Below are 23,897 nucleotides of genomic sequence, written 5' to 3' on the forward strand. Positions count from 1 at the left end.
TTCCTGTTTATCAGGACCCCAACTATTTCCTGTTTGTCAGGAAGGATCCCACCAATTTCCTGTTTATCAGGACCCCAACTATTTCCTGTTTGTCATGAAGGATCCCACCGATTTCCTGTTTGTCAGGAAGGATCTCACCAATTTCCTGTCACTGATTTCCTATTTGTCAAGACCTCACTGATTTCCTATTTGTCAGGAAGGATCTCACCAATTTCCTGTTTATCAGGAAGGATTCCACCAGTTTCCTCTTTGTCAGGACTCCACCGATTTCCTGTTTGTCAGAAAGGATCTTACCAATTTCCTGTTTATCAGGAAGGATCCCACTGATTTCCGGTTAGGACCTCACCGATTTCCTGTTCATTAGACCTCTTTGACAGGAAGGACTCCACCAATTTTGTGTTTGTCGGGAAGGATCCCACCAATTTCCTCTTTGTCAGGACCCCACTGACTTCCTGTTTGTCAGACCCCAGCGATTTCCGTTTCTAACAAAAAGCAGGTCATCTGTTACAAAAGTTGTTTTAACCCAAGCCAACCAGCCAGTCATCACCTGCCATCCAAGTAGCTGAAGTTTGCTGGATGCTTGTTGCTATAAAAACCTGACTCTTTCCTTTGTATCCCCCAAATCTCCAGTCTGACTTTCAGGCCTCAGAGGGGAACCTGCGCCTTATGGGGCTGATCTTCTCGGGTCCAGTTTGGCTTTCTCATTGAGGGGAGCCTCACCTCCCCAGCACGGTGCCAGCGGCACCCTGAGTCTGCTTCTGCTCTGCAGGCTGCTCTCCGATCACCCCATAAACGTTTTCCTGGGCTGCATCTCCTCTTTCCTTAGCCTGGAATGCCTTTATCTTTCTTCGCACATCCAGAACCTTCTCTGTTTGGATAGCTCTTCTGTGAAGCCTCTTCTGATCCCTGAAAATTCTCTGTGCTCTTCACAGCAGGGAGTCGGCCTTTGCAATTCTTTGCCTTCCTTCTGCCCAGCTCCTTGGGGGTGTGCACACAGGGGTTGGGGCTGTTACTCCTGGGCTTCTCCATGGCCCCGGGCAGCACAGTTGAGATAGAGGGGTTCTCCCTAGGAAGACCTGTGTTTGCTTTTCCCTGCTGTGTGTCTGTTTCCCCCATCCTCCCCAACATGTCCCTGCTCTTAGAGCTGGTCTGCTCCACAACCCTTTCTCTCCCTTCCTCTTCCTCCTTCTCCTTCCCTGTCTCTCTCTCCCTTCCTCTTCCTCCTTTCCTTCCCTGTCTCTCTCTCCCTCCCTCCCTTCCTCCCCTCCCCACCCAACATGCACAGTTTACCACCCCTCCCAAGCTCTGCACACCTTGGAACCAAGCCTGTTCCTGCCTTCAGAAGCCAACCCGTAGGGTCAGGTCAGCCTTCACCCTAAAAAAGCACAGTGAACTGAACGATTTCTCCAGAACCAAAGTACTTGTTTAAAAAAAAAAAATTAAAAAAAACTCTTCCTGGGTAAAAAAGAAATGGATTTGTCGAAAATAAAGTTTTCACAATATTAAATTTGTAGATGAGCTCGTTAGCTTTGTTGTTCGGTTCATGAACCGGGAACGCCTGGTCTGAATGTCAGAGGAGAGTTCTGAAGATGAGAAAACTTCCAGAGACTCTTATACCCCACCTCATCTACAATGTCCTGGAAACAGGGCCAGAACAGTGTTTCTGTCAGGTTCACTCTAAAACACAGCTTCCAGTCCGATCCTGGAGCTCCTGCTGCAGGAAGCTAGCTGCACTTAAAGAATTCTCCATAAGAGCCCAGTGCCTGAGGCAAAACGTCTCCACTGAGCTGTTTACGGGGCTATTGTTTGAGTTAAAGGCGACTTTAGGAAACCAGATACTTCAAGGTTCAAAGAGACACCTAAGGGCAAATGATCTGGGTGGGTCATCCCAGCTCCATGGACTCAGGAGAATTAGAATAGTTTCCCAGATTCTAACACGGTCATCTGCCCCTTGAGTACAAGAGTGACATATTGAGCCACCTTCGGCTGAACTTGGACTTTGAACGCTGGAATTCATCTCCCCCGACACCCCGTAGCCCCGAAGATGTTTTGTGTGTTTCCTGGAGCTTGGGTGTGTTTGTTATTGATTTTGTTGTGTTGTTGGTTTGTGATTTTGGAGACCCCATGAGTTACAAAGTAGGTCGTGAGGGTGATCTGGCTGTGACATCTGTCACCCCGTTGATCGCCGGGGTTGATTCGGCTGATCTGGCTGGCTAGGCGAGTGTCCCCTTCCTCCCTCACTACTCCATGTATGTCCCTCCCAAAGCCATGTGCTCAGTCAGAGAGGACGACCTTCCCCAACAGAGGAGAGGACCATCCAGAACCTCCAAACAAGCTCTCAAGGTCCCATGAGGTACAACTAGAGCAGCTCCATAGGGTTTTCTTGGCTGTAATCTTTATGGAAGCAGGTCGCCAGGCCTTTTTCTTCCATGGTGCCACTGGGTGGGTTTGAACGGCCAACCTTTTGGTTACCAGCCAAGTGCAAACCATTTGCACCACCCAGGGACCTTGCCTGGGTGGGTCTGTCCTTCTCTGTGTTTGTTTTGGAATCTGCCTCTTGCTAAGGAGCCGTGGAGCGTCAAGGACTACATGGTCTTCCCTTGTCCCCCGCGGTTCCGCACAGCTTGCTTTGTGCATGGTAGGTGCTCAGAAAAGGTTTGTGGAATTGGACGTGAATTGTTTTTCTAGCAGCAGAAGGTGATGGGTGGCGGTGCCTGCCTTGCTCGTCATTGCAGCTATCGGTCTGTGGCATGCAACAGTAGGCACGCGGCAGCCTGGCTTATCGGCTCTCAGCTCTGGCTGATCTCAGAGTCCACGCATCCCCTGGGGCGGGCTGGAACTGTGTGAGTGCCAGCTCACTGAACGACTTTTCTCGGCACGTGGGTTCCTCTAGCTTCTCTCCCACAGTTGTAGGGGAAGAATCCTGAAGCCCCTTCCTGGATCACTCCGTTGTTCCTGTTGTTGTGTGCCATCAAGTCGACTGCGACTCATAGCGACCCCATGTGGCAGAACAGAGGTGCACCATAGGGTTTTCTAGGCTGTCATCTTTACGGAGCAGATCGCCGGGTCTTTCTCCCTCGGAGCTGCTGGGTGGATTCAAACCACGGACCTTTTGGTGCTTAACCATCGCACCACCAGGGCTCCTTCAGTTTTTCCCACATCTGGGAAACGTCAGGAGCTGACGGGTCTGGACACAGAGTTGCCCTGCAGGAAATAATGCAAAATTGTCTTTCCCTAAGGTGCCCTGGTGCCACAGTGGTTAAGCGCTCGACTGATAACCGAAAGGTCGACTGTTGGAACCCACCAGCCACTCCATGAGAGAAAGATCTGGCGATCTGCTCCTGTAAAGATTCCAGCCTTGGAAACCCTATGGGGCAGATGTACTCTGTCCTGTAGGGTCACTGTCAGTTGGAGTCGATTTGATGACAGTGGGTTTGGGTTGTTGTTATTTTTTTTGACGTCTTCGTCTGCAGCAAGCCAGGAGCTGAGTCAGCCTTCTTGTTCCATGAGGCTCATCCAGTGCCATCCTCCAGAGGAGATGAAAGGTCATCCTCAAACTATAGAGTCTTTCTGAAGATGTTAATTTCCAGTTAAAAACAAAAACAGAAACGGGGAAAATGACTTGTACTTCTGTACTCTCCTAGCAATTAGCATAACGTGCTACTTGATGACAAATGACTTTGAGATCCTCTCAGACTTAGTGGTGAACCATTTTCCCTGATAGTTGGTAACTCATAAGACTCAGAAGCTAAGTAGGGCAAGCACCGAGCAAAGTGTGGGATTTGTCTTAGTCATCTAGTGCTGCTGTAACAGAAATACCACAAGGGGATGGTTTTAACAAACAGAAATTTATTCTCTTAAACAGTCTAGGAGGCTAGAAGTCCAAATTCAGGCTGCCAGCTCTCGAGGAAGGCTTTCTTTCTCTGTTGGCTCTGGGGGAAGGTCCTTGTCATCAATCTTCCCCTGGACTAGGAGCTTCTCAGCGCAGTGTCCCCGGGTCCAAAGGACACACTCTGCTCCTGGTTCTTCTTGCTTGGTGGTAGGAAGCCCCTCTCCTCTCTGCTCACTTCTCTTTTTTATATCTCAAAATAGATTGACTCAAGATACAACCTAATCCTATAGATTGTGTCCTGCCTCGTTAAAATAACTGCTTGTAATCCTGACTTATTAACATCAGAGAGGTAGGATTTACAACACATAGGAAAATAACATCAGATCACAAAATGGAGGACCACCACACAGTACTGGGAATCATGGCTAGCCAAGTTGACACACATTTTGGGAGAAACAATTCAATCCATAACAGGATTCCAAAGACAGATAAAACCTGGGATCCATAAATTTTAGCCGTCTCAATGGGCTCAAGCACACCAAGCGTCACAAAGATGGCACAGGACTTGGCAATGTTTCGTTCTGTTGTACGTACCTAAGGTCACCCTGAGTCTGTTAGTGACAACAAATATGCAAATTAATCACTTTGATGAGACCATTGTGAATCACAGATAGCCTCGTGATTTATCAGGTATAAATTTGGGTTTGTATCCTTTCTTACTTCGTATAAGACACTGTCAGGTTTGGTTTCGTCATTGAAGAGGGAACACGGCTCCAGGCTGGAATGTAAAGAACTCGAAGTTCAGCAACTCGGGGAATCTTGACACTAGAGAAGAGGGAGGTGGAAAGCCGTCACAGACCCTATAATGAATTACTGGTTAACTACTGTGAATATGCCACGGGCCCGATGACCAGCATATAGCACTGCAGAATCAATAAGTATGTTTATCATGTGGGGGTATTGATCTCTTATGAAGGAGTGAATCATATTTCACCCTGCATATGTTAGAAGCGAGGATGGGGAGACTTTGTCTCACATACTTTGTACACATTATCAGGAGGGATCAGTCCCTGGAAAGGACATTGTGCTTGGTAGAGGATCAGCGAAAAGAGGAAGACCCTCAGCGAGATGGATTGACATGGTGCCTGCTGCAAAGGGCTCAAGCATAGCAGTGATAGTGAGGATGGTGCAGGACTGGGCAGCGTTTCATTCTGTAATAGAGTTACTGTGGGTTGGAACTGACTTGACAGCGCCTAACAACAGCAATGTCAGTGCAAAAAAACGTAGCAGAGGGATTGTGAAGTCCCACCAAAGAACTGGAGATAAAGAAGGTAAATGTCAGAGCCACGAGCACTGGAATGAGATACCTGCTCCAGCTTGCAGGCAGCATCTCTACGGTGTGTCTACCGTGGTCTGTGGGATGAATGCATGGGGTAGTTTTTTCTGATCTGTACTTCTCCAAAGGAGCCCTGCTGCCGTGGAAATTAAGCACCTGACTGCTAACCAAAAGGTCAGTGGTTCGAACCCACCAGCCACTCCACATAAGAAAGATGTGGCAGTCCACTTCCGTGAAGATTCACAGCTTTGGAAAGCTTATTGGGCAGTTCTCCTCCGTCCTGTTTGGTCACTAGGAGCCGGGGTGGACTTGATGGCAACAGCATACTTCTCCAGCTTCTGCTGCCTTTCCTTGCTGTTGAATCCAGTCCTAGTAGGCTGGTTTTCTTATAGCCCAAATTATGACTATCACAGTGAATAAAAAAAAATTCATATTTTCCTTCCAGTCAGTTCCAAGTCATGGTGACCTCATTGTGTCGGAGTAGAACTGTGCTTCATAGGGCTTTCAGTGGGCTGATTTTTTCGGAAGTAGATTGCCAGGACTTTCTTTTGAGGCACCTCCAACCTTTCAGTAAGCAGCTGAGTGTGTTAAAGATTTGCACCACCCAGGGACCTCAGTAACAATGATGGCCTGCTGCTGTTGAGTCAATTCTGACTCATAGTGAACCTATAGCACAGAGGAGAACTGCCCCATAAGGTTTCCAAGGAGCAGCTGCTGGATTCAAACTGCTGACCTTTTGGTTAGCAGCCATAGCTCATAACCACTGTGCCGCTGTGCCACCAGGGCTCTGTAACAATGATAACAACACTTAAAACATCTGACTTTATCCTTCTTCATTGTGGCAGAAGACCTGTGGATAGCTAGTTCTGTCAGGGACCACTGGTCAGGAAGGTGACCCTTTTTTCTTGGGAACAATGATGTGCTTTTTATTATTATTAACATCGTTAAGTAACCTTACAAGTTTTTATTCTAGAAGAATATAGAGTGAGAGGCAGCTTATGGATTTTTTGCAAATGCGTTAGGGTGTTTCCTTTTCAGTATGCTTCTGTGGTCTCTCTACTTCGATGCAGTGACCTTGAGTTTAAAAGTGCCTGTCACTGCGTACTGGACGTGGAATGGGCAGGAGGAGCTCAAAGTCAGAACAAGGGGCCTGATAAATATTGGCACATTTAGTCCCTGGGTGATGCAGATGGGCCACACACTCAGCTGCTAACTGAATGTTTAGAGGATTGAGTCCGCTCAGGGGTGCCTCAGAAGAAAGGCCTGGTGATCTCCTTCCATTTTATGGATTGAATTGTGTCCCCCAAAAATGCGTGTCAATTTAGCTAGGCCATGATTCCCAGTATTGTGTGATTGTTCACCATTTTATTATCTGATGTGATTTTCTTCTGTGTTGCAAATCCTACTTGTATGATGTTAATGAGGCAGGATTAGAGGCAGTTATGTTAATGAAGCAAGACTTAGTCTTCAGGATTAGGTTGTGTCTTAAAGCCAATATCTTTTAAGATATAAAAGAGAGAAGGGGGCAGAGAGACAGGGAGACCTCATTCCACTAAGAAGGTAGTGCCAGGAGCAGAGCCTTATCCTTTGGAGCTGGGGTCCCTGCACTGAGAGGCTCCTAGACCAGGGGAAGACTGATGACTTGGACCTTCCTCTGGAGCCTTCCCCTGGAGCTGGTGCCCTAAATTTGGACTTCTAGCGTCCTAAACTTTGAGAGAATAAATTCTTGTTTGTTAAAGCCATCCACTTGTGGCATTTCTGCTGTAGCAGTACTAGATGACTAAGACATTCTGAGAAACAGCCATTGAAAACCAACCCTATGGAGAACAGTTGTACCCTGACGCCCGTGGGTCACCATGAGTCGGAATCGACTTGACAGCAGTGGGTTTTTTAGCTCAGGTTTACGGAGATGACTGTCAGTTTTCACTGAGGTTTTTCTGTGACTTAGAATGGGTTATGGTTAGGAGTGGCCTTTTAAAAGCTACTTTTGTACTTTTTTTACTTTTGTTTGTAAATGGAAAGCCACTTCTTGAAAATTTTACTTACATTATACGCGTGTATACGCGCACACACAAATAGCTCCAAGTTTGTTTGGTTAGTTTATATATGTTGTAGCTTCTGAGTTAGGAATCTTACTTTCAGGTTTGTTGTTGCTGTTAGGTGCTGTTGAGTCGATTCCCACTCACACCGACCCTGTGTACAACAGAACGGAGCCCTGCCCTGTCCTGGCCATGCTCACAGTCATTGCTGTGTTTGCACTGGTTGTTGCAACCATTGTGTCAGTCCGTCTCCTTGAGGGTCTTCCTCTTTTTTGCTGACCATCTACTTTACCAAGCATGACGTCCTTCTCCAGGGACTGATCGATCCCTCCTGATAACATGTCCAAAGTATGTAAGATGTAGTCTCACCATCCTTGCTTCTAAGGAGCACTCTGGCTGTACTTCTTCCAAGACAGATGTGTTCGTTCTTTCGGAAGTCCACGGTATATTCAACATTCTTCGCCGACACTATAATCCTGTAGGGTTGCTGTGAGTCAGAAGCTGCCCCATGGCACACAACACCAGCACAACTGTCTAATGGATGTCTGTTTCAACACTGGGACATTTCCATGCGCTTTAGTAGGTTGCCCATAATGGCTGGGAGTCAGACAGCTGTTTTTTAAATTGAGTAAGTGTTTTAATTTGGAACTGTAAAAAGTTCGGTGATTTTAAATAAAACACCCCTTAAAATGTCACTTTTAAGAGTGTAAAATATTTAGGCATCTAATCTTATAAAACTCAAATGGTTTTATTATTTCAATACTGGGGTGAAACAACTTTTTCAACAACATACATCTCAATGTATTACAGCTCGTTAGAATTTGAAAGAGGAAATAAACTAAGGTAAGCGGAACAGTGATGGTGTTGTTCACTAATTGTGGTCACCTGGAGAAAAACAAACCATGGCATTGACCTGGCACAGCATTTTATTTGAGGTTTACTACGCAGTGTACGGAGCCCTGGTGGCTCAGTGGTTAAGAGCTCGGCTGCTAACCAAAAGGTCGGCAGTTCAAATTCCACCAGCCACTCTTTGGAAACCCTATGAGGCAGTTCTACTCTGTCATATGGGGTTGCTATGATTGGAATCGACTCAGTGGCAATGGGTTGGGCCAGGTGATTCTCATGTATAATAAATTTGAGAACCACTTCTCTACTAGTGGTTCTCAGAACTGATCCCTAACAAGCAGCATTAGCATTGCCTGGGAGCTTGTTAGAAATGCAGATTCTCAGCAGGGGTTCGAACTGAAAGCAACTCGCTGGAAACCCTCGTTAACTTTACTCAGAACATTTGCTTTTGAAGGGCTGGTCCTCAGGGGTGTCTCGTTTTTTCCAGCAGGGACAGGGATGAGGTCTAAAATGCCTTCATAAATGTCCCTGAGATTGTAACAGCTTACCAGAGATGCTTATGACTGGGTGTTAGGAGAACATCGTTCATTCCCTTTCTGACTTCAGCGTCTGTGTAATTTATCCTTTTTGAGATGTTTGCATTATTGCTTTTATAATCAGGTAAACAATCTGATACAAAACAGAATCTGGTACTGAAAATAGCCAAGTACACCACCAGTTTGGTGTTTAAAATAGGAGAGGATCCAAGGGGAAGTTCAGGGGGAGAGAATGTGCTCTGCCCTCTTCAGACACGGAGCCTTGAGGGCCTGGAGTAGTGAAATCGGGATTTCTCATCTCATTGGCTGGAAAGGAGGAGAGAAGAAAGGCAAGAAACATAAGTTGGTGGTTCTGCAATCATTTCCAGGAGCCCGAGGTGGATAGGGAGGCCCTGGGTGGTGCAGACGGGTAACCCGCTCAGCTGCTAACCAAAAGGTTGGTGGTTGAAGTCCACCCAGAAGCACTTGGAAGAAAGGCCTGGCAATCTTCTTCTTAAAAATCGGCCATTTTATGCCGACACACATGGGGTTCCCCTGAGCTGGGGTTGACTCCATGGCAACTGGTTACTGGCGTCCTGGACTGTAACCTCCCTAAGGGCAGGGACGGTCTCACGCCTTGCAGCCACTTCAGGCACCTAGAGCAGCACTGGGAACATGATTTAAGAAATATCCAAAGGGCTAACTCACCACAACTACCGCGGCCTCCACCAGACTGAGTCCAACACAGCTGTGTCGCCCGGCTGCCACCACTGACGGCTCTAACAGGGATCACAACAGAGGGTCCCGGACAGAGCTGGAGAAAACTGTAGAACAGAATTTTAAGTCACAAAAAAAAAAAGAGACCAGACTTACTGGCCTGACAGAGACTGATGAAACCTCAAACTGTGGCCCCCGGACACCCTTTTAGTTCAGTAATGAAGTCACTCCTGAGGTTCACCCTTTAGCCGAAGTTTAGACAGGCATATAAAACAATAACACATGTAGTTCAACCATGTATACGAGATTAATAGGCACACCAGCTCAGGGGCAAGGACAAGAAGGCAGGAGGGGACAGGAAAGCTGGACAAATGGAAATGGGGAACCCAAGGTCAAGAAGGAGAGAGTGCTGACATGTCGCGGGGTTGGCAACCAGTGTCAGGAAACAATATGTGTATTGTTTAATGAGAAGCTAATTTGCTCTGTAAACCTTCACCCAAAGCACAAAAAAAAAATTTTTTTTTGAAAGTTAAAAAAAAAGTCCAGTGGGTAATGGATGGATGGATGACTTAGGAGTTAATTCAGTGGTTTACTGGGATTTGCTCAGTTTAAAGTCAAGACCAGGATTTGGCAACATAACAGCCAGAGCACTAAATTGGCCCACTGCCTGCCTGCATGTGTAAATAAAGTTTTATTGGAACACAGTCACAGACATCTCATGGCCCACAGACATCTGGCCTTTTACAGAAGCAGTTTGCCTGTACCTGGTCTATACCATTGTCCAGATTACTGCAGGCTACAGTATCAGCAGGAGAAGGAAGTGAAGGAAACAGTGTTTGCTTAAACTCTTAACCTCTTGCTTTGACTTTCTGACCTGTGTCTGTCTGGCCAGGAGAGTTAGGGAACCAGCATATTTATTTACTTCATTTAAAGTGAAATACAATGAATTTTGTTGTAAGAATGTTGCAGACAGCCAGGTTAGCTAGACGTGATCTGCAGTTTAGGATGGGAATTTCTGGATAGAAATGAGACAGTCTGGCTTTATGTAATTAAAATGACCTCTAAATGTCTTCGGTTTCCCGGGAGAAACAATCAGTCAACATCCCTCAGCTGTGCCCCCCCGAGGTGCGCCAGCCTGAGAACCCCTCCTTTATGCTGGCTGCAGGAGAAGTTCCAGAAGGTTTTGTCACCTGTGTATTCAGATACCTTGCTCTGCCCAGGCTTAGAGGGAAAGCCTTGTGGCCCTGGCACTCAGGTCATGTTGTCTTTTCTTCTCTGTTTCAGAGGGACGGATGGTCATCCAGGATATCCCCGCAGCCACCAGCAGAGGGCACGTGGAGAACACGCCCGACCTGGTCTCTGACTCCACCTACTACAGCAGCTTCTACCAGCCGTCGCTGTTCCCGTACTACAACAACCTCTACAACTACCCGCAGTACTCCATGGCACTGGCGGCCGACGCCTCGTCTGGGGACGTGGGCAGCCCTCTCGGGGGGTCCCCTGTGAAGAACAGCCTGAGGAGCCTGCCGGCACCTTACGTGCCTGGCCAGACAGGAAACCAGTGGCAGGTACGATGTTACTCTGTGTGGACTGGATATTCAGAAACCACACGCACACGCACACACACACGCACACTGTCACACATAGGCGCACATTATGCAAAAGACGAGAAGAATTTTTCACTCTTGATAATGCGGTTTAACCCTGGTGGTTGATGGCAAGAAATCGTAGAGACACGCATACAGTTGTGTGATTCCCCACCCCTCCATTTACTTCCCTCATTTTCAGTGTCATTTTGCATCAAGTATCCGGGTGGCCAGAGTCACATGCACAAGGAGCTGACCGTCTGAGGCCTCCTCCAGCCTTGTCCCCCACTTTCTTGGAGAGGCTTGTAAAATGCCGGGCGCTTGGAGGCGAGTTCGCACCCTGGGAGGAGAGCGTTGTGCTCGGTGCCTGCACCCGCGAAAGGTCAGGAGAGGGGAGAGGCCACTCTCCCGCTGGGCCAACATGGATGCATCTGGGCTAGGAGTGGAGGCCCATCTTCACACGCTCAGTGTGCTTGTAAAATAGCATGCAATCCAGCTTTGGATTCCCATTGCCGCCCAGTCAATTCCAACTCATAGCGACCCTATAGGACAGAGTAGAACTGCCTCATAGGTTTCCAAGGACCGGCTGGTGAACTTGAACTGCCTACCTTTGGGTTAGCAGCCATAGCTCTTAACCACTGCAACACCTGGGCTCCAGAGCTTTTGATATTTGGGGTAAAATGAAGCATTTTGCTCTGTCAGGGAAGGAGTGTTTCTGTGGAGCTTTTCTGCCTCCTCTGTCTAAACCCTTCCCATCCCATCAGCCCACCAGGAGCAGATTGAGGGCACCGAACGAGGCTGGACACCACAGAGTGGGGATGTTGTACCTACTGAAAGGTCAGAGTCAGCACCTCCAGCCCCCTTCCAACCAGAAGGTATTCGGACTCTGAGAACCAGCCCCGTCTTGGAGGCACGGACTGTGCTGGAGTTTTCTCAAGTGGGATTTTTTTTAATGTATTTTGTTTTTTGTTGTTGTTGAGAATAGACGTATCATAACATACCAATTCAACAATTTCTACATGTATGATTCAGTGACACTGATTACATTTTTTGAGTTGTGTAACTATTCTCACCCTCCTTTTCCAAATTGGTCCTCCCCCATTAACTCACTGCTCCCTAAGGTTCCCATCTAATCTTTCAAGTTGCTATTGTCAGTTCGATCCCCTATAGATAGTTCTTTAAAAGAACACAGTGCTCAAGGTAGACATTCTTTACTGATTAAGCTAAACTGCTGTTTGGTTTAAAGAAAACTTCAGGGGTTATTTTTACTTTGGGTTTAAAGATTATCTCAGGGCAGTAGTTTCAGGGGTTCATCCAGCCTCAGTGGCTCCAGAAAGTCTGGGTTCTGTGAGAATTTGAAATTCCTGTTTTTGATCAAAGATTCTTGTAAAGAATCTTTGATTAAAATGTTCGGTAGCGGTAGCTGGGCACTATCTAGTTCTTCTGGTCTCACGACAACAGAGGCAGTTGTTCATGGGGGCAGTTAGCCACACATTCCATTTCCTCCTCAGTTGGGATTTGATTCCAGAAAAATGTGACGTGTTTATTTGGGAGTTTAGGGCAAGCCTTTAGGCCTTCTTACGCCCATGTTAAAAATTGTGAGCTGAAATTTTCCTTTAAGCAACTCCCTTCCGTTTTGCCTCTGCCTGTTTTAGGTGTGGGGAAGTTGTTAATACTCAAGTCACTCCACTTTTTGGATTCTCTTGCTACCCTCAAGGAATCTGATCTCTGAGGTTGGTTAAAATGTCGGCTTTAATCCTCTAAGCTGCAAGTCTTTGTAAGTTTTCTACATGCTTTATGTTTAGAATCATATCTTGTTTTTGGAAGGAGCTTAAAACCTGTTGATGTTAGAATCAAGAGGTTTTAAAAAAAGGAGCCCTAGTGGCGCAGTGGCTAAGTACTCGGCTGTTAACCGGAAGGTTGGTGGTTCAAACCCACCCAGTGACTTCTACAGGAGAAAGTTCTGGCTGTCTGCTCTGTAAAGGTTACAGCCTAGGAAACTCTATGGGGCAGTTCTCCTCTGTCATACGGGGTCGCTGTGAGCCAGGATCAACTCTATGGCACCCAACTACAGCACACATTTTCATAAGTTTTCTATTTAGACTGTTTTTTTCTTTTTCTGGGAGGCACTTAAAGTCTGTTGGTATTTGAACGGAGAGTTAACTTGGAAATGAAATGACTTCGGATCAGCTGGGCCCCTTCAGACCTTTCAAACAGCCATTTGGCATTGATGATTTGGGACAGTTTTGACGTTGATTTCTGTTGCAGGCCTAAAAGAGGCAGCTTCTCCCGCAGATCCTCAGTGGAGCGTCCAGGGTTTCTGGCTGCTCCCCAGCTTTGAGGAGAAAGTAGGAAGCGGGGAGGGTGTGTGAACACGAGAGAAAGCTAGAGAGGTAATCAGCTCAAGATCAGCTTTTAGCAGAGTCAGAAAGCTCCTAAAATAACAAGCCCTCCTATTTTCTCAAGAGGCACAAACGGTTCATGCACTTCACTGCTAACCGAATGGTTGGAGGTTCGAGTCCACCTAGAGGCGCCTCAGAAGAAAGGCCTGGCGATCTACTTCTGAAAAATCAGCCATTGAAAACCCTATGGTGCACATTTCTACTCTGACACACATAGGGTCCCCGTGGGTAGGAATCAGCTCGATGGCAACTGGTTACTGATAGAAATAGTTCTTATATTTAAGCGATAAAGAATGCCCAGCTTAGGAGCTGCGTTGACTCCCTTTTCACCCAGGATCATTGTTATCACAGAGGTAGGAAGGATTCCAGAGGATGTGGGAATCTGTAACGGGACGTTCCTCCTGGCCTTGCTGTTGCGGGAAGATGCCCTGAGTCTGCCCTTTGGACAATGCCTCGCCTCTCCTGGGGGAGGAGGCAAGGTTGCCAGAGGAGGGCAGGGCTGTTGTCCCTCGATTGGTTGTTGGCATGCTTATCTGTTTCGATTTAGGGAGGTGTCCCACAGCTGTTCTTGGGGAGCACCGTGCTGCTGTCTCCCGATGGTGTTACCTTCTGTCTGACCCGGGCTCATCCTGAGGAGCCTGTACCTTAGGCTGAACCCCCAGCCATGCCCTTGACTCTCTGCCGCTCAGCCCGACTCTCCTGCTGCCGCTTCACCAGACCGAGGCCTCGTCTTGGGTCACCCTCCTCCCTCGTCGGGTTTGCGGCTCTGAGTGTCCCTGTGCTGGGGAGCAGTGTGAATGGTTTCCAACAAAGAGCTCCTTTCTAATTCCTAGAAAAAGCTGACTCTACTGGCATCATCGTAATTTGTTTGAGCTAGACTTCGTAGAGATCAGGAGGGGAGGGGATGGAATTGTTTGCAAAAAGAAACCACCCACTTTTGATATATTCTCAACAACAACAAATAAAAATTTTTTTGAAAATCCCACTTGAGAAAACCTGAGCACAGTAGTCTATGCCTCCCAGACGGGGCTGGTTCTCACAGAGTCCGAGTAGCTTCTGGTTAGAAGGGGGCTGGAGGTGCTGACTCTGACCTTTCAGCAGGTACAACATCCCCACTCTGTGGTGTCCAGCCTCGTTCGGTGCCCTCAGTCTGCTCCTGGTGGGCTAATGGGGTGGGAAGGGTTTAGACAGAGGAGGCAGAACAGCTCCACAGAAACACTCCTTCCCTGATAGAGCAAAATGCTTCATTTTACCCCAAATATCAAAAGCTCTGGAGCTCAGGTGTCACAGTGGTTAAGAGCTATGGCTGCTAACCAAAAGGTCGGCGATTCCAGTCCATCAGCTGCTCCTTGGAAACCTTATGGGACAGTTCTACTCTGTCCTGTAGGGTTGGTATGAGTCAGAATCAACTCAACGGCAACGGGTCTGGTTTTGGTACACAAACCCGTTGCCATCGAGTCGATTCCGACTCATAGCGACCCAAGTGAGTGCCTATTTAAGTGCAAAAAGAGCCCTGGTGGCAAAATGGCTAAGCAGTTTGCTGCTACCAGAAAGGTCAGTTTGAAGCCACCTAGTGGCACCACAGAAGAAAGGCCTGGTGTTCTGCTTCTGTAAAGATTACAGCCTAGGAAACCCTGTGGGGCAGTTCTACTCCTGTAGGGTTGCTATGAGTCAGAATCGACTGGATGGCCATGGGTTTTTTGGGTTTTGGTGTCACAATGGTTAAGTGCTCGGCTGCTAACCGAAAGGTTGGCAGTTCAGACTCATCAGCGGCTTCTCGGGAGAAAAGACTTGGTGATTTGCTCCCATAAAGGTTACAGCCAAGAAAACCCTCCAGGGCAGTTCTGTTCTGTCCTGTACGGTCACTGTGAGTCGGAGCTGACTCGACAGCAATGGGTTTACTAAGTGCAGGGCGTCCCTGGGTAGTGCGGATGCTTAGCACGCTCGGTGCTCACTGAAAGGGTAGTGTTTCCAGTCTACCCAGAGACAACTCGGAAGAAAGACCTGGCAGTCACATCTAAAAAATCAGCCATTGAAAACCCTGTGGAGCACAGTTCTACTATGACACACGTGGAGTCGCCAGGAGTTGGCAACTGTTCTGTTTTTTTTTTTTTTTTTCTTCACTAAATGCAGACTTTTTTTTAACTAAATGCAAACCTGTTGAGAAAAGAGCTGCCTGCCGAGTCAGCACCCCAGAGGCTCAAGTGATCCTGTGTTAGCGGAGAGCTGCTTTCCTTGCCTTCGCGCTTCCTCTAGGCGGTGGAGATTTGTGGCCCAATCACAGATCCCTGTCCCCTTGTGAAACAGGAATAACATTTGTGACAGTGAAAGAAATGCAGGATGGATGGCTGGTTCCACTGACCAGCAGCTCCATTTCACTGCTGCATTTAATTGCCTGCAAAAGCTGTTTATTGCTGGGTACACACTCCTCCACGGCAACATTGTCCCTTAAATAACAATGTCGTACCAGGCTGGCGAGGGAGAGGCGCGCAGCAAGTCAGCGGAAAGAAATATGTGAGGCTTCCGAGCCGTCTCCTGCACCTTCTTTCTGTCCCCATGGCTGGCCCCCTCCTGAGTATTTTCTGGAAGCTCCTGTCACCAGATGTGTAGACTAAATTCCAGCCACAGTGAGGGTCAGATGGCAACGGAAATGATTTCATTACTCCAGGTGTTGATTTTGGAGCCCTGGTGGTTCAGTGGCTAAGCGCTATGGCTGCTAACCAAAAGGTCAGCAGTTCAAATCCACCAGCCTCTCCTTGGAAACCCTGTGGGGCAGTTCTACTCTGTCCTATAGGGTCGCTATGATTCAGAGTTGACTCGATGGCCACGGGTTTGGTTTGGTTGATGATTATTTTGGTTTCTGTCTGACGTACCTTATGATGTGGCTGCCCATTTACAATTATGCACCTAGGTGGGATGCCTTCATTCATTAAGCGAGCATACAGTCAGGGCCTACTGTGTGCGAGGGATATGTTGTTGATTCTAACTCATGGCAGCCTTATGTGTAACAGTGTGAAACGTTGCCCGGTCCTGTGCCATCTTCATGATGATCGGTGTGTTTGCATCCTCTAGCACTTTATGATCCATAAGGTTTTCAGACGTAGGTCACCAGGCCTTTCTTCTTAGTCTGTCTCGTAGTCTGGAAGCTCCACCGAAACCTGTCCACCATAACTGCTGGTATTTAAATACTGGTGACGTCACTTCCAGCATCAGAGCAGCTTGCAAGTCAGTGATGTAAATGTCAGCGATTGCCCATTTACGATCATGCACCTAGCTGGAATGCATTCATTTACTGAGTAAGCATGCGCTGAGGGCCTGCTGTGTGCTAGGGATATACCACTGAACAAAGCAGTCATAAGTTGCAAAAAGCAGGTCTGGAGGAAGGCTGCTGTTATCACATAGAAGGAGAGTTATGGAGCATCCCAGTCCATCTGTGTCTGAAACTGAGGTGCAGGCAGGAGCAGACGCCGATTCTGGCATCTAATACTCGGAGCATAGAGAAAAGGCGCCCCTGGTGGGTGCTCCTGGGATGGCACTCTGGTGCCTTCAGCCTGCTGAGGGCCACAGGGCCAGGCACAGCTCATCAAGAAGCCCTGGCCCTGACTCCAACAGAGACTTGTGCACCAATGTTCTTTGTAGCACTATTCACAATAGCTGAAAGGTGGAAACAGCCCAAGTGTCCATCAGCAGATGAATGGATACACAAAATGTGATCCATTCCTACAGTGGGGTATTTCTCAGCCGTAAGGAGAAAGGAAGTTCTGATATATGCTATGACATGGATGAATCTTGAAAATATCATGCTGAGTGAAATACGTCAGTCACAAAAGGACAGATACTGTATGGTCCCACTCATGTGAAATATCTAGACTAGGCAGGTGTATCGATACCGAAGTTTATTAGTGGTGACCAGGAGCTTGGGGAAGGGGAATGGGGAGTTACCTCTTAAGGGTCACTGAGCTTTTGTTTGGGATGATGACAGACTTTTGGAACTGGATAGTGGTGATGGTAGTACAACATGGTGAATGTAATTACTGTCACTGGATTGTACACTTAAAAATGGTTAAAATGTCAGACATTTTGTTACATATGTGTGGTTGTTGTTAGGTGCCATGGAGTTGATTCTGGCTTTTACTGACCCCATATGACAGAGTAGAACTGCACCATAGGGTTTTCTTGGCTGTAATCTTTACAGGAGTAGCTCACCAGATCTTTCTCTCATGGAGCCGCTGGGTGGGTTAGAACTGGCGACCTTTTGGTTAGCAGTCAAGTGCTTAACTAATGTTTTTTTCTTTTTTTTTTTTAAATTTATATTGTTGTTCAGAATACACACAGGAAAACGTACATCAATTCACTAGTTTCTACATGTACCGTTTAGTGACATTGATTTCATTCTTTGAGTTGTGCAAACATTCTCGCCCTCCTTTTCTGAGTTGTTCCTCCTCCATTAACAGATTTACTGCCCACTAAAGTTCCTGTCTAATCTTTCAAGTTGCTGTTGTCACTTTGATCCCATATAGATTGGTTTTAAGAAGACTTTAGGGGATATTTTTGGTTTAAGCTTTAAGGATTATCTCAGGGAAATAGTTTCAGGGAGTTATCCAGTCCTCATGGATTTAGGATGTCTGGAGTCCATGAGAGTTTGAAATTCTGTTCTGAGTTTCCCCCCTTTTGATCAAGATTTTTTGGTAGAATCTTTGATCAAAATGTTAAGTAGTGGTAGCCAGGCACCATCCAGTTCTGGTCTCATGGCAAAGGAGGCAGTTGTTCATGGAGGCAATCAGCCACACATTCCATATCTTCCTTCTGTTCCTGATGTTCCTTCTTCCTCTGTTGTTCCAGGTGAATGGACACCAATTGTTGTGCCTTGGATGGCCACTTACAAGCTTTTAAGACCTTAGGCACTATGCAGTGAACTAGGTGGTAGAACAAAAGGACTAAACATGGTAGTAGGTCAGTTAACTGGGATGTCCCACAAAACCATGAAGCTAAACCTCCAAACCAAGAAACCAAATCCCAGGAGGATTTTGGTTGTTCATAAGTAGCCTCAGCAGCTACTCTGTTTTGTTTTGTTTTTTTTGTCGTTGTGTAAATAAGTCTCTCACAACTTTCGCCAATTCAACTTTTTACAGGTGTACAGCAATTACAATAATCATCTGTGCAACCCTACCCTTAATCAGTGGGATAGTTCCATCACCGTTAACTCCCCTTTCCCCTTCCCTCGCATCTCTGGTAACCACTAATAAACTTTGTTCTCTATACACTTGCCTTTTATTGTGTTTTTATATAAGTGAGGTCATAAAACACTTGTCCTTTTGTGATTGACTTATTTCACTCAGCATAATGTCTTCCAGCTCCATCCATATTGTAGCATGTATCAAGACTTCATTTCTCCTACTGGCTAAGTAGTATTCTATTGTATGTATGTATCACATTTTGTTTATCCATTCATCTGTTGATGGGTGTTTAGGTTGTTTCCACCTTTTGGCTATTGTGAATAGTGCTGCAGTGAATATTGGTACACAAGTCTCTGAGTCTCTGCTTTCAAGACTTTTGGGTATATACCTAGGAGTGGAATTGCTAGGTCTTATGGTAGTTCTGGTGGTGCAGTGGTTAAGAGTTCAGCTGCTAACCAAGAGATCAGCAGTTTGAATCCACCAGCTGCTCTTTGGAAACCCTATGGGGTGGTTCTGCTCTCTGTTCTGTCTTATAGGGTCGCTGTTAGTGGGAATCGACTTGATGGCAGTGAGTTTGGTTTTTTTTTTTTTATGGTAGTTGTATTTTTTGTTTTTTGAGGAACTAACACACTATTTTCCACAACTGCTGTACCATTTTGCATTTCCACCAGCAGTGGGTAAGGGTTCCAATTTCCCTACATACTCGCCAACATTTATTTCATTTCTTGTATCTTAGTCATCCTAGTGGGAGTGAAATGGTATCTCATTGTGGTTTTGATTTGCAGGTCTCTGGTGGCTAATGATGCTGAGCACCTTTTCATGTGTTTGGTGGCCATTTGAGTGTCTTCTTGGTGAAATGTGTATTCAAGTCCTTTGCTCATTTTATGATTGAGTTATTTGTCTTTGTTGTTAACTTGTTAACGTTTTATTTGTATTTAGGTCATTAGATTCTTGTAGGATATATGGTTTTTGAAAATATTCCCCCAGTTAATAGCTTGTGTTCTCACTTTCTTGATAAAGTCTTTCGAGGAACGAAAGTTTTTAATTCTAAAGAGGTCCTATTTATTTATTTTTTCTTTTGCCGTTTGTGCTTTTCTTATTATACTGGATAATCCATTGTTAAAAGCTAGGCCTGACAACGTTGCTCCTGCGTTTTCTTCTAAGAATTTTATAGTTTTAGTTTGCACATTTACGTCCTTAGTCCATTTTGAATTTATTTCTGTGTGTGGGGTAAGGCCTGGATCCATTCATTTTTCCACATGTGGAAATCCAATTATCCCAGCACCATTTTTTGAAGAGACTCCTCTTTCTCCATCTAATGGATTTAGCACCCTAGTCAAAAATCAGTTGACCATAGATGTGGGGGTTTATTTCTGGACTCTCAATTCTATTCCATTGATTTGTGTGTCTGTTGTTACACTAGAACCAGGCTGTTTTGATTACTGTAGCTGTATAAACCAAACAAAACCAAACCAGTTGCCTTTGAGTCGATCCCGACTCATAGCGACCATATAGGACAGAGTAGAACTGCCCCACAGGGTTTCCAAGGAGTGGCTGGTGGATTCGAACTGCCAACCTTTTGGTTAGCAGCTGAGCTCTTAATCACTGCACCACCAGGGCTCCATGGCTGTATAGTATGTTTTAAAATCAGAAAGTGTGAGCCCTCCGACTTTGTTACTTCTCTTTCAACATTGCTTTAGCTATTTGAGGCCTCTTAACTGATATTCTGCGAGAATAAATTTGAAATTAAAAAACAAAAGTCTCAATTTTGAATGGTGGAATCAACATGGCACTATAGACAGAAGCACCACACCATCCCTCCACAGCAAAGACCTGAAAAACTAAGTAAAATAGAGACAAATGTCAATCCTGGAACCCTGAGTGTTCAGTGAAGAGATACAAAACTAAGCACCAAATGGAATAAGAAACTGACAGAGAACAGAGAGCAAGGAGAGTTACGAGCAGAGGTCCTTTATCAGCTAATGCAGCACGAATCTACCATCTTGGACTCCTGTCGGAGATTGGCAGACAGGGAGTACAGGAAAGCAGATTCATGGAGCTCCCAACAGTAGACAAAGCACCCAGTAACCAGTGGTACATGCTACTCCCCCTCCCCCGCTCCCTGGCTTGGCCTTCACCGCTTTCTGGTGGGCCGATCCAACATTTCCCAGCAGGCTGCGATGTAGGTATGGGAGGCGCTGGTTCTGTGCTGCGCGGATTGGCCCCCCCACACCGGCCGGCTTCATCAGTGCCATATCTTTGTTGCTGGTGTTGGTTTTTTTTTGGCCTCTTTTGGTTTCTTCCCTGCCTTTCACCTCCTGCCCCTCCTTTCTCTGGAACACCTGACTTTGTGTACCATCTTTGCTGCTGCTTGACAGGCTGTGAAGCACCGCTCGGCTGGGGAACTGCTTCTCTGGTCCATACCACCACTGCTGGGATCCGAGGGGTCTTTTTTTTTCTTTTTTTTTTTTTGGTTTCCATTCTTGTTCTTATTTCCTTTTTATTTTTCTTCATTTCTTGGATTCTCGTCTCTTTCTACTGACATTCTTTTCCTATCTCCTGAATACCTGGTGCTGTGTATCATGTCCATCCCTTCTGCATGGCTTGGGAGCCACTTCCCCAGTCTGCACAGCCTCACCAGCAGGATCCCTGGGGGAATTTTCGAATTTTATTTTATGTATATATTTTTAATTTTTATTTATTTCTTTTTCTTTTTGTTTTTATTCATTTCTTGGTTTTTCATCTCTCCACTCTAATGACAGGCTCCCTCACCACTTTGTTTTTTGCTCCTGTTTCTCATCTCTCTCTTCTTTCCCATACCCAACCTAACTCTACACGTCACAACCACCCCCACTGCTGCTGCCTATCTGCACCGTATGCTGAGCATTGCACTCCCAAGCAGCAGAGGCACAGCCTACTGGAACCTTCCCTGCACTGACCCCTGGCTCACTTATTGGCCCCAGTACGTGCCACAAACAACCCATCCCAGCCCATCCCCTTCAGCTGGACCTGCCCTGCTGCGCCATAGCTGAGCGACTGGCCCTGCTCATTGGACAAGGAGGTGAAAAATATCATGTCCACAGATGAGCAAACAACATCAACACACAGCCCGCCTTCTTGGACATAACCAAATAAAACAAAAAAGTAGGATGAAACAAACAAATCTATAATCAGTAAACGAAGAAAATAACTACTGAATGTCCTGAAGACAGTAGACACTATAAAAAGTCAGAACAGGATGGTTCAAGTAGGCGTCCAGAATAAAACACCAGATGACTTTCCAGCAGAAGAAAAGTCACTAGAACTACCTGCTAGGGAATTCAAATCTCTAATATCCAGAGCTGTCCAAGAGTTGAAGCAAAAAGCAGACAAAATTGAGGAAAAAATAAATTCATGGAAAATGGAAGGATTCAAGAAAATAATACAGCCACAAAATGCCAAAATAAATTCACAACTAGAAATCAGACAAAAATAACAATTAGAAATCCAAAAGATAAACAACAAGATTTCAGAAATGGACAGTGTCATAGAAGGGCGGAGGAGCAGGTTTGAAACGATGGAAGACAGGATCAGCGAAATTGAAGACAAACACTTGGATACAACTCTGAGGAAAAATTAGAAAAAAGAATGAAGAAACCCTGAGAATTAATGTGGGATACAATCAAAAGCAAAAATTTCAAGGGATTGGAGTTCCAGAACGGGGAGAAAAGGGAAAACACAGAGAGGATCACTGAAGTGTCGCTGACAGAAAACTTCCCTAATATCCTGAAAGAACAAAAGCTGACTGTCCAAGAAGCTTAAGGAACCCAATATAGATTGGATCCTGTCTTAGTCATCTAGTGCTGCTCTAACAGAAATATCACAAGTGGATGGCTTTAACAAAGAGAAATTTATTTCTTCACAGTAAAGTAGGCTAAAAGTCCAAATTCAGGGTGTCAGCTCCAGGGGAAGGCTTTCTCTCTCTGTTGGCTCTGAAGGAACGTCCTCATCATCATCAGTCTTCCCCTGGACTAGGAGCTTTTCCGCGCAGGGACCCCAGCTCCAAAGGACACGCTGTGCTCCTGGCACTGCTCTCTTGATGGTATGAGGTCCCCAGTTCTCTGCTTGCTTCTCTTTCCTTTTATCTCTTGTAAGGTAAAAGGTGGTGCAGGCCACACCCTAGGGAAACTCCCTTTACATTGGATCAGGGATGTGACCTGGGTAAGGGTGGTGTTACAATCCCACCCTAATCCTCTTTAACATAAAATTACAATCACAAAATGGAGGCCAACCATGCAATTCTGGGAATCATGGCCCAGTGAAATTGATACACACATTTTTTGGGGGACATAATTCAAACCATGACAGACCCCAAAAGAAAATCACCAAGGCATATCGTAATCACACTCACTAAGAACAAAGACAGAGAAAATCCTGAGAACAGGTCAAAAAAAATGAAAAGTCACATACAGAGGGGAAACAATAAGACTAAAATCTGCTTACTGGACAGAAACCACGCAGACATGAAGGCAATGGGATGACATATATAAAACCTTGAAAGAAAAAAATTGCCAACCAAGAATAATATATCCTGTAAAACTCTCGTTCAGATATGATGGTGAAATTAGGAAATAAATTAAGGGAATACGTAAAAACTAAACCACACTTACAAGAATTATTAAAGGGAGTCCTTCGGTTTGAGAACAAACATCAGACGGTGGCCTGAATCTAGGAGAGAAGATGGTACCAGCCAGATAACAACCTAGGAAATGAACTCTCAAGGACTATTCAAAACCAAAAGTGTTACAACAGGGAACAAGAGAGGGTAAACTGCGAATGACAACAACATCAGAACAATAAAAGAAGGAAGAAATGGTGTAGGTATAGAACTTTCTAATGGAGAAGGCAAGGCAATAACAAGTAATAATTGACTGGTTCAAACTGAGGAAGATAAGGGTAAATTTCTGTCTTTTTTAAAATTTTTTTTATTGTACTTTAGATGAAGGTTTACAGAATAAATAATTACTCATTAAACAGTTAGTACACATTGTTTTATGACAATGGTTAACAATCCCACAACATGTCAACACTGTCCCTTCTCAAGGGTTCCCTATTAACAGCTTTCCTTCCCCCTCATGCTTTCTAGTCCTTGTCCCTGGACTGTTGTGCCCCATTAGTCCCATTTTGTTTTAATGCGGCTATCTAATATTTGGCTGTTTGGTGAACCTCGGGAGTGACTTCAATACTGAGCTAAAAGGGTGTCTGGGAGCCATACTCTCAGGATTTCTGCAGTCTCTGTGACGCCAGTAAGTCTGGTCATTTTTTGTGAGTTAGAATTTTGTTCTACATTTTTCTCTGGCTCTGTCCAGGACTCTCTGTTGTGATCCTGGTCAGAGCAGTCAGTGGTGGTAGCCGGGCACCATCTAGTTGTACTGGACTCAGTCTGGTGGAGGCTGTGGTAGTTGTGG

The 23,897-nt window shown here is 45.8% G+C and overlaps 1 protein-coding gene across 1 annotated transcript in view; it reads left to right on the forward strand.

The window, feature by feature from the left end:
• Positions 1-23,897, forward strand: part of DMRT1 (doublesex and mab-3 related transcription factor 1) — a 146,428-nt gene that overhangs the window by 44,260 nt on the left and 78,271 nt on the right. Inside the window, exon 3 of the mRNA XM_004373467.1 lies at positions 10,570-10,853. Coding sequence (XP_004373524.1) covers positions 10,570-10,853 — 284 coding nt within the window. The remainder of the gene's footprint in view (positions 1-10,569; positions 10,854-23,897) is intronic.

Source organism: Trichechus manatus, unplaced genomic scaffold (genome assembly GCF_000243295.1).
Source record: "Trichechus manatus latirostris isolate Lorelei unplaced genomic scaffold, TriManLat1.0 scaffold00025, whole genome shotgun sequence".
NCBI classification, from domain to species: Eukaryota; Metazoa; Chordata; class Mammalia; order Sirenia; family Trichechidae; genus Trichechus; species Trichechus manatus.